Source organism: Equus quagga, chromosome 2 (assembly GCF_021613505.1).
Source record: "Equus quagga isolate Etosha38 chromosome 2, UCLA_HA_Equagga_1.0, whole genome shotgun sequence".
Lineage (NCBI taxonomy): Eukaryota > Metazoa > Chordata > Mammalia > Perissodactyla > Equidae > Equus > Equus quagga.
In genome coordinates this window covers 158,145,276-158,156,738 of record NC_060268.1, presented here as the reverse complement: position 1 = coordinate 158,156,738, position 11,463 = coordinate 158,145,276, and the positions used below count along the sequence as shown (strand labels likewise).

Here is an 11,463-nt window from a genome sequence, read left to right as displayed (position 1 = left end):
CAAATCTCTCTCCTAATATAATTGGGGGTGGGTGCGCGCGGGTAGGTCTCAGTGCCTGCTATGGTAGACCCTTGGTAAGTATTTGTTGAATTAAATATAATCGACTTTCCTTTATGTGATGGGGAATCATGGATGGTCTTCGAATGGCAATTAAATTTCCATCTTGCGGCAATACAAGGTTTAATTCCTCCAAATAAATAAACTTATATATTTCAAAATAGGGACTTAATACTTCCTAAAGGAAAAAATCTTGGATGGAAGAAACTCATTATTGATACTTAAATGAAATCATTGTTATTCGTAATGCAACATCATTATACCACCTATTTCAGTGGTCTGCGCATCAATCTATGCAGACAGAATATTGTTGTCTGAAACGGTACCAATTTCGTGGTTTTTAAAAGGCAGCGAAGAGAGCATCAGCCTTTCAAAGGGAAAATTGGGCGAGCTTCCTCCAAGATGTGGCCCGCAAGCCCAGCCCTATGTACCTGAGCGGCTCAGCTCACGCCAGGCTTAGGTGAGGGGCAGTGAACCACGTTTCCCAGCGGGCCGTGCAGGTCTTCCGCGCCTGCGCACTGGCAGCGTCGGCAGGCGGGCGGAACTCCCGCGCTATCTAGCCGCCGGGTCTCACCTCGCCTGGTCTCTTCGGCCGGCATGGAGGGGGTCCCGGTCGTGATAACCTGTAACGCGGGCCCTGCCAAGGCCGAGGGAGCCGCAGCCATGCCGCCCCCGCCTCCCGCCTCCCCGCCTGCCCTCACTCCTGTGCCCGCAGCGGGTGAGGGGGGGCCCCCGCCTTTGCCCGAGGCGGGGGCTCCGGGCTGTTCGGGTTCTCGGCCCCCTGAGCTGGAGCCGGAGCGCAGCCTGGGCCGCTTGAGGGGCCCCTTCGAGGACGAGGACGAGGAGCTGGAGGAGGATGAGGAGCTGGAAGAGGACGAGGAGGAGGAGGAGGAGGAGATGAGCCACTTCTCGCTGAGGCTGGAGGGGGGCCGGCCGGACTCTGAGGACGAGGAGGAGGTATTTGTAGCCCCCCTGCCTGACCACGCAGGGCTGAGGGGCCTCCGGGGCGGAGCCGGCTCCTTAGCCCAGCTCGCCGCTGCAGCCCTGGCGCTGGCGTCGACCTCCACCCCTCCCTACCCTGCCTGCCTCGGCATGTGGCGCGGACCGGACTTCTGTCCCGGTTCCCTGCCGACTCATCTTGGGAGGTTCCTGCAGATCGCTTATGCTCTCCGGTCCGACCCACTCCTTCTGTAAATGATTGTTGAAGCTACTGCGTGCCCGGCGGGTACCGTGCTCTTGCCTTCCAGGAGCTTACAGTTGGACGGGGGAAACAGCCCATTTCTGCAGGGTGTTGAAAGGATAGTGGACCCTTCCCACCTAATCAATCTCTAATTTGGAAGAAAAAAAATTTTTTTAATGTGATAGCGCATACTTCATCAAGTTAGGAATACACTTAGCCAATCAGAATTAGTATAGTAAACTTAAACACCAATATCAGGAAAGTTTGCCCACCTTGTAAGTCAGTCATAAAGTAAGATGCCCCTCAGCAGGCAGTATACAGTATATCCAAAAGAATGAAATATTTTTGCAACATCCGTTTATATTGTGTTATTGTAACTTTGAGCAGTATTTTGACGCTTTGGAGGTACTGTAACATGCTTTCATTGTTGCAAAGTAAGTTACACATTGTTTATAATGAAATTTGGGGGTTATGGTTTAAGAATTTGAGAAGGCAAGGACTTGTATTTTAACACTATTTCTATTGCGTTTGCAGCGCCTGATTAATCTCTCTGAGCTGACCCCGTACATCTTGTGTTCCATTTGCAAAGGTTACTTAATAGATGCAACTACCATTACAGAATGTCTTCATACGTGTAAGCATGTAGTTCACATCTCCAAATAATATATTCAGTTTTTGAAATGTCTCGAAAGCATCCTAATTTAATTTTCTTTTCAACAGTTTGTAAAAGCTGCATTGTAAGACATTTTTACTATAGCAACAGATGTCCAAAATGCAACATAGTAGTACATCAGACACAACCTCTCTATAACATAAGGTAAGAAGAATATAAGTAAAATTTTTATTTTAAGTATCCTTTTTCTGAAAGCTTGAAGTTTTGTATTTGGGAATAAATTCTCGACCTATCTCAGAATTAAAGGGAACTACATATTCTTTAAAGGAATACGTATGGAGCACTTACTGTGTACCAGGCACTGTGATATCTCCTGGGGACTTAAAAAAAAAAAAAAGAGGCACAAGCCTCTTTTCTTGTTAATTCCATCATTCAAGTTAATGAGGCTAGTGTAGGTTTGTCATTTTCTGTATATTTAGAATTCTATTTTTTAAAAGTAATACCTGAAACAGCTGGCCTTTTTAGAAAAGCCTATCTGTCGTAGGTTGTTGTGGCTTATTAATCAAATTTTCAGTTCATGCTTAGTTTCCTAGGGGAAGAAAAATACTAAAAGTGGATTGCTTTCATTCGTTCAGCAAATACTATTACATTTTTACTACCTTCATAGAAGAGTTCCTTGCATATGATACACAGAAGTTCAAAATACAGTCTCTGCTCTCAAACTCACATTCTTATCAAGGGACTAAGACCAGTACACGTGGAACGATTTAGCAAACTGTTCAAGAGTCTACAATTACTTATAATTGTGATTACATATAATGACTTGAGGTTCTCTCAGTTGAGAACCATGAGTACTACCTAAAAGTAAACACCTCTGAGAAAGGAGATGTCCACTCCCAAGAGAAAACGGTTACTTACAAAGAGCATCACTCTGTACCAAAATGCGTTTTGCTGAATTCTGAGGTATTCTCCATCCTTTCCTTTTATTAGGTTGGACCGACAATTACAAGACATAGTGTACAAATTAGTGATCAATCTAGAGGAAAGTAAGTTTATTTTATTACATAGTTGTCAATCCCAGAATCTCTGCTGACTCTACTAGTTAAAGTGTAATTTAGTCTGTGTTTTATCATTTTTTAGGAGAAAAAAAGCAAATGCATGATTTCTATAAAGAAAGAGGTCTAGAAGTACCTAAACCTGGTAAGTTTGGGTGTATACCATGATGTATTTATAGATTGAAGAATACTAACTTAATGAACTTTACTCCCTTTGGGGTTCTTTTTGGTGATAGCTTTGACTACTTTATGATCAAAGAGAAGGATTTTGGAGGTAATGATGTATTGTAATTCAATTTAATTATTTATGAGAATTAAAGAGTACAGACTCTGGAGCTAGACTGTCTGAGTTTGGTCCTAGCTCTGCTGCTTTAGTAGCTGTATGACTTTGGCAAAGTATTTCACTGTCTCAGTTTCCTCATCTAGAAAGTAGGGGTAATGATAGCACTTCATAAAATTGTTGTAAGGATACTTTGTATACATTGATTAATACAAAGCACTTAAAACAGTGCCTGGAACATAGTAACTGCTCAAACAATCGTTTTTATGATGATGGTAATGTCATAGTATGGAAGTTAGAAAGATTTTGGTTTAAATCCTGGATCTTCCACTTACTACGTGGGTGACTTTAGGCAAATTGTCTACTCTCAGTAAACTGTAATTTCAGTCTCTTTATGGTTAAAAAAAAAAAAAGCAATAGTACCTGTGTCATGGGATTATAATAAGGATTAAATGAGATGGTGCATGTAAAGTGCTAAGCATAAACCCTGGCACGTAGGAGTGCTTGTTAAGGGTTATCTACAACTGTTGTTGCTGTTCTCATGAGCCCTCTCTGTGGGCCTGATAAACCAGCCACACATGTCTGCCTTTCCTTGTGGCGTGGTCCCCAAGCTTGCCTCTACTTTCACTGGCTTTGATAGATTTGCTGATGTTGTTAAAGGAAGGGAGATTGAGTGCTTTATGATCTTTTAAATAGTTGACATAGTTATAGCTGTGTAATTATTTTTCAAAGATCTCAATTTATGAAATCTTTATTCTAACTCAACTTTTTTGTTTGGCTGTCAAATAGCTGTTCCACAGCCAGTCTCTTCGAACAAAGGAAGATCTAAGAAAGCCTTAGAATCAGTGTTTCGTATTCCACCTGAGCTTGATACATCTTTATTACTAGAGTTCATTGGGTGAGTGCCCCCTTAACCTTAAAGTAAGTAACTTTTTAAGTCCCAACAGTTATGAAGTCATCCTGAGCTCAGGTAAAACCAAGTTTTTCTGATATCCTTTTAAAAGTTAATTATGAAATATTTAAGATTAGGAAAAGGTTAAAGGATAATAATCACTTGTATCTCCCTCATCTGGCTTAAATAAACAATACTAATATGGCAGAAGCCCCTTGGCTGCCTCTTCCTGTTCACTCCACCTTCTCTTAGAGATTAATAACCACTCTCCTGAAAACAATGATTGTCGTTCCCATGCATTTTTTATATGTTTACCACCTGTGTATCTATTACTAAGTAATATGTAGAATTGTTTTTGCCCATTTAAAAACTTTAAATGGCATCACACCAGTAGTGTTTTCCAGCTTGCTTTTGTCGCTCAGCGTTGTGTGATTCATCCATGTTGAAATGTGTAGCTCTAGTTCATTCATTTTCACCATTGCTTGGTATTCCCTTAAAATAAATATACCATAATTTATCTTTTCTTGTACTGTTGAAGGTCTAACTTATTTCCAGCTTTTTTACTATTATAAACAATGTTGCTTTAAATGTTTAGTATCCCTGATGACTATTTTTCTTCTCAGTCACTTCCTCCTTATAACTCTAGGTTGCATGTATCATTTTAGTATCTAGCTTTTTCTATGTTGTATGTAGCTCTTTGTGTATTTATCCTGTGTTCTCAACTGATATTAAGGACCCCTAAGAGGCAAGAAACCTTTCTTATGTCTCCACAAAGCCCACAGAGTAATGGTTGATGATAATGAAATAAAGATCTCTTTGGAGGAATGAGAAGAAACCATGTAATACCAAACTTTAAACCAGCAATTTCTGTTCCTAAAGAATGTATTCCAACCTAAATGTCCAAAAGAGAACTGGTTAAATAATGGTATATAGCACACAAATATGTGCCATTATGGAACAATCTCCAAAATGTCTTAAGTGAAAAAAGCAAGATGCAGAAGACAATATATAGCATGTGTCCATTTATGTTTTTTTAAAGACGGTGGTGGAAAATATGTGCATATACGTATGATTTTTACATGCACAGGCCATCACTGAAACGACATATAAGAAAAAGTTCATGGCAGTTGTCTCTAGAAAAGGGCCCTGGAGTCTATGAGTCTGGGATGGGTAGGCTTTTCATTGTATTTGAATTTTTACCATGTAACTTGATTTTTAATAAGTCTAGCTAATTAAAATTTGAAAATTGAAAGGAATTTCTATTTCTAAATTATTTTGAGGAAATGTAATCTTTTCCACTAATGCACAGTAGGAACTGACAATCAAATTTTTTTTATACCCTCTTTGAAAAGTAGCAGGGATGCACTTTTGAAAAGTGGCAATACTGCAAAGATGGCAAAGATGTGATGGGTGTGCCACCATTACCTCTTTCTTTGCCCACAGCAGAAATCAATAATTAATCATGGCGAGCTTTCCCAATGCTTGAGACTTGACTAGAGTGCTCAAGGCGGCCATTACCACTTACCAAAGTTGTTACATTGTTAACACATTTCCTGCTGTAGAAAAAAGAGCCTCACTTGGAATAAGAAGATCCAGATTTAAGTCCTAGCTTCTCTATCGAGCTTTGTAAACTTGAACGAATTATGTTTTGTTTATTCATAAGATGTTTATTAGGGTCTTGCTATATGCCAGCGCAGCACGCTGGCAGCTGCTGGGAATGTAGCTTGAATAAGTTAGCCATACGCCTTGCCCTAGTGGAAGTTTTAGTTTTAGCTTCTCACAGCATCAGCTTCTCTGTCTGTAAAATGAGAGAATTGAACCTCACATGTTGATGATTACGATGGGTAGTCTGTCTACCTTATAATATATTCCTTTATCTGTTTTCAAATGGTTAACGAGAAGAAAGCTTCCAGTGGCAAAGAATCCTTTTCAAGTCCCCAGTCCCCAGAGGTAAAGCCCCACATTTTCACTGCATGGAGAGGCTTTTGTGTTACCACAAAAGTCAAGCTACTGAGGGTAACTCCTAGGAAGTTCCTTCATGGTGGGACAAGTGGCAGATGAGTTTTAACCTGGTGCAAGTACGAGGACAAATTTGGTCCACTGGTGACCTTGCTTGAATTGGAGGAACAAAAAAAAACTGAGGTAGATTCAGCCTGTGGGCAGTGATTTTTCAACCACTGGAATATGAAATTAGATTTCCTCTCTAGATTGGGCATGCATCTTTTGTGATCTTAAGATAGTCTTGTACTTCATTTTGTTCTTTGGTTTCTATGTGTAAGGTAGAAGATTATGAAAAGAAAGAACCTCACACCGGCAGTATAGTGTGTATAGAAAGCATAGGCTTTGAAGAATCTAACTTAAAAGATATGTAACCATTGGGACGTAGCTTAGCTTCTCTGATTTTCACTTTCCATATTTCTAAATTGGGGGTTATAATAGCAACTCACAGGATTCTTGTAAGAATCAACATATGATATTCCTAGCATATCTAAACTATTATCAATATGTGAATATTGAAATAATGCAGGGTCGTTCAAAATTAAAGGTTAAAGTAGTTCGTGGTGTTGTAATATGTACAACGTCTGCCTAGTAAAGAAAATGGACTCGTGTGATGTATGATATGACAAAAGTTTAATTCAGTCTTAAGCTCAGCGACGTTTATAGTAAACCAGGGAGGCACTGTCCCACTGTATGCTGTTAGTCCAACTAGAGTATTATGTTCAGCTTTGAGTACTAGATTTTAAGGGAGATGTTGGTAAACTGAGGTGTAACCAGATAAGTAGGTTTGGAAACCATGTCATATATGGCAGCAGAAGGAACAAAAATATTTAGCCCAAAGAAGAGAAAGCAATCATAAACCCCTCAAGTTAATTTTAAATCTTTAGAGGGTTATCAGATAAAAGAAAGATTGGATCTGATTCACAAAAGTCCCAAAAGGCAAAACCAGGACCAGTCGGTATAAGTTACAGGGAGAAACATATTTGATTCAGTGCGAGCAGGCAATGTGTAACAAAATTGCCCACAAATAGAATGAACTAACTTGTCAGTTAAGAAGCTCTCTATCGCTTTAGGTATTCAGGTAGAATCCATACATCATGGATTCTGTAGAGATAATTCTTGTAATGCGTAGGATATTTTATTTTATAATGCTAAGATTATGTATAATCTTAGATTTATATTTTATATAAAATGTATATATAAATTTGTGTTTTGTGTTTATATAGTTTATATTTAATATAAGATTATATTTCTCTGTTATACTTGTATCTAAGAATACTCTGTAGGTGATGCAGTTGTGATCTTGTCTGTTCTTCAGCATGATAGGGAAGAATGAATGTGGGCTTTGGTGCTAGGCACGCCTGAGTTTGAATCCCAGCTTTATCACTTACTAGCTCTGTGACCTTAGGCAAGTTATTAAACCTCTCTGAGCTTAATTTTCCTCATCTGTAGAATGGGGATACTAATACTTGATTTGCAGTGCTTTGTGAAAGCTAAATGAAAAACATGCATAATATATGAAGACCTAGTATGCTTGGTACCTAGTAGATGCTCAACAAAGGAAGTGCTCCTTGCCTCCTCGTGATGTAAAAAGTAGTTGATTTAATCAAGAAAGCTACGCTTCTAGGTGAAAGGCAAACTGAGTAAATCATGCCCAGGTGATTATGCTACAAGTAAAACAACAGGAAATACAGCAACCTTCTTGTAAGAAATCTGTCTTGTAAAGGTTACTATAGAGAAAAAGAGACATTAATTATGATAGAGAAAGAAAGAAGTTTTACTTTAAGCTGTAAAATGTTAGAATCCTACATATGGGGGAAATCTAAATATTAAGAAAATAATTTTAGGGGTCGGCCCCGTGACTGAGTGGTTAAGTTCGCGCGCCCCCCTTCGGTGGCCCAGGGTTTTGCCAGTTCCAATCCTGGGTGTGGACATGGCACCGCTCATCAGGCCGTGCTGAGGTGGTGTCCCACATAGCACAACCAGAAGGACCTACAACTAGAGTATACAACAATGTACTGGGGGCTTTGGGGAAAGGAGAAGCGGGGTGGGGGAGATTTGCAACAGATGTTAACTCAGGTGCCAAGCTTTAAAAAAAAAAGAATATAGGGGCTGGCCCCGTGGTCGAGTGATTGGGTTCGCGTGCTCTGCTGCAGGTGGCCCAGTGTTTCATTGGTTCGAATCCTGGACGCAGACATGGCACTGCTCATCAGGCCATGCTGAGGCAGCGTCCCACATGCCACAGCTGGAAGGACCCACAACAAAGAATATACAATTATGTACCAGGGGGCTTCGGGGATAAAAAGGAAAAAAATAAAATCTTAAAAAAAAAAAAAAAAACGAATATAATTTTAACTCCTGGAAGTAAGTATACAAAGTAGTGTGAAATACTGGATAAAACTACCTTTGTCATACCACTAGGTGGCAGAGGTGACAATCAACTGCATTCGTTTAAACACAGGTGACGGTGTTTTAAAATTGATGTTCCTTAGATACTTAGAGTCATCTTATTTTTCTGTGTTATATGATTATATAGTTTAAAATATTTTATTAATTAAATTTGTTTTCGTTTTTCAGTGCTAATGAAGGCACGGGACATTTTAAGGTATTTTACTTTTGTTTTTCATTTACTTCACAAGAGGACCCTGTAGCATAGCAATCACATGGAGATTGTCTTCAATTACAACAAAGAGTGTTTTATAAATAAAAGTTGTTGAAATATGAAGTACATTTAATAATGCTCTCTTATAATAGGTTTATGAGAAAAGAGTTATTAAGTAGAGATTTGTTATTAATTCAGAAGTCTAAGGAAAAATAAGTGAGTAATTTTTAAAACTCTAAAACCAATTGCTATGTTAATTTGGTGATTAAAAAATGTTTCAAAGCATTTTTTGCATAGTTGGCGTTTAGAGTTAAAAATGAGCTTAAAATTTTATTTGCATGTAACTTTTTTGGCTCACGTTAACCTGCCCTGACTTGTTACTGCAAGTAACAAGTAAGAATTTCAGAGGTGAGACTGAACTTCTTTGTAACATAGTTTAGTTCAGAGTTGTCTTAAAGGCTCCGATATCACAGGTGTCATTGTACACAGTGTTGCTCCTATAATGTGAGTCCTTCAGGAAAAGGTGACTTTTTTAAAAAGGTGTAAATCAGGCCTTACATTTTCTTGGGATTGTAAATATATAAGGAAATAGGTGACTTTAATCTGTTTAGATTTTCAGTGACTTTGTCAAAGTCTGTACTAAAATTTGGGTGAATTATATGTGGTTGGATGTATTGTGAATACAGTGGCTTGGAGATGGGAATTAAAACAAGAATAAATGTGTACTTCTCTGGATAAAGTATGTTATAGATGTTTCCCTGAGACCAGTGTGATGGAGGGAATGTAGTTTAGAATTTGGTAACTTTGAAACTCTTCTAAGTAGTAAAATATGAAATTTATTGTGATTAACTCTAAGAAGTTCTTTCATAGTAGTGTGGTGGGTGAGAAAGTGGCGTATAAGTTTCTGTATGGGACAAGTACAGTGTCATATGCTCCTAGAGTTCACTGAAGACATCTGTCCTATGACCTGTAGTAGCCAGACAAGCCAGCTGCATATAAAAACCTCGTGCAGAAAGAACTAGAAATTAAATTGAAATATTAGCCTATTGCTTCCACAAAAGCACATATGTACCTAGAATATTTATGTAGTTCTGATCCTCACACATCAAGAAAATTTGATGACAGTACCACATATGAAGTGTTCTTGCCAAAACAAAGAAATGTGAGATTAATCACACCCCTAGATTTAATTACTAATGTATAGGAAATCCTGGGAACAAAGGAACATGTTAAGTGACACTGTAAGAATGTAATAAGCCAAATCTAGACAGTGGAAAACTACAGGACAAACAATTCTGATTCTTTAATAAATGGAAAGAGGTGAAGAGGGAACATATAAATAGAACAAATTGATTAAAAAAGATTCAAGGGACATCAACTAATTGCAATGTGTGGAGTTTATTTGGATTTGATTTGAAAAATAAACTAAGAAATTTGTGAGATAATAGCCCCAAATTGGAAACAACCTAAATATCCATCAACTGATGAATAGATAAACAAAATGTGGTATATCCATACAATGGAATATTATTTGGCAATAAAAAGGAAGGAAGTACTGATACATGCTCCAGCATGGGTGAACCTTGAAAATATGTGAAGTGAAAGAAGCCAGGCACAGAAGACCACACATTGTGTGATTCCATTTATATGAAATGGCCAGAACAGAGAAGTTCATAGATACAGAGAGTAGATTGGTCGTTGCCAGAGACTCAGGGAAGGGGAACTTGGAAGTGACTGCTAGTTGGTGTGAGGTTTCTTTTTAGATGATGAAAATGTTCTGAAATTACTGGTGATAGTTGCACAACTCTGTAAATATACTAAAAACCATTGAATTGTACACTTTAAAATGGTGAATTTAATGATACGTGAGTTATATCTCAATAAAGCTGTTAAATTTTTAAAACATAACTAAGCCAATATCTGATAGAAACTTTGAATAGAAGCATTGTTTGTAATATATTTAGTGTATACATTTTGAGAGTACAAAAATATGTCTGGTAAAAATAATATATGCATAAATTAGAATTTTGGTTTGAGTCCATCATTGGTTATTAGCTTTTTTTCATAAAATCTTTGTTTTATTTTTATTCTCTCTGTAATGACAGCCCTAAAAACAATAAAATCATTTTCTACTAGGTAAGAAAATTGAGACAGTTGGTGAAATTTGAACATTTACTAGATATTTTCTGATATCAAGGAATTTCAAAGTATGATAATGGTATGTTTTTTAAAAGAATTCTTATCATTTAGAGATAGATACTGAAGTATTTACAAATGATGATATGATTAAATGATACGGCTGGGTTTTGCTTCAAAACAAATGGGGAAATGTGGACCAGACAGTAGTTGGGGTGGGACATGGGTGGAGTCTACTTAAAATAAGATTGGCCTTGAGTTGATAAAGCTTGGTGATAGGTACATAGGCGTTTGTCATACTGTTCTCTCATAGTTTTGAGATGTTAAGCTTTCGGTTTTAACTGATGTAAATTTTCAGGCTTTATGTCTGTGAGAGGTGATGAATGTATTGTTTCAGAAACAAGTAGTTCTATTGATGCTGCATTTTGTGAGTATTTTTAGTTTGCTAAAACAGTCTTTTTATACTTTCTAAACCATTTGGCAATGTTATTGTTTTTCTTTTAATTCTGTATTTATAATGGAGTTCTAGTTAGAGCTTTTGATATTATAGCTCAGTATTCTCTACTAATTAGAAAGCTGTTTTTGTACCTTATATTTGAGTTCAAATAATAGGTGGTGGTGTTTTTGTCTATCTGGATGCACATGCGTGG

The 11,463-nt window shown here is 37.8% G+C and overlaps 1 protein-coding gene across 2 annotated transcripts in view; it reads left to right on the top strand.

Annotated features, from left to right (window-relative positions):
* The first annotated feature begins 603 nt into the window (after positions 1 to 603).
* Positions 604 to 11,463, top strand: part of PCGF6 (polycomb group ring finger 6) — a 28,673-nt gene continuing 17,813 nt past the window's right edge. For both annotated transcript variants that reach the window (XR_006886811.1, XM_046649247.1), the window contains exons 1-7: positions 604 to 1,014; positions 1,772 to 1,871; positions 1,958 to 2,054; positions 2,841 to 2,896; positions 2,991 to 3,050; positions 3,975 to 4,083; positions 8,653 to 8,680. Coding sequence is in view for 1 of the 2 variants with exons in the window: in XM_046649247.1 (XP_046505203.1) it covers positions 655 to 1,014; positions 1,772 to 1,871; positions 1,958 to 2,054; positions 2,841 to 2,896; positions 2,991 to 3,050; positions 3,975 to 4,083; positions 8,653 to 8,680 (810 nt within the window). In the remaining variant the exon portion in view is untranslated. The remainder of the gene's footprint in view (positions 1,015 to 1,771; positions 1,872 to 1,957; positions 2,055 to 2,840; positions 2,897 to 2,990; positions 3,051 to 3,974; positions 4,084 to 8,652; positions 8,681 to 11,463) is intronic.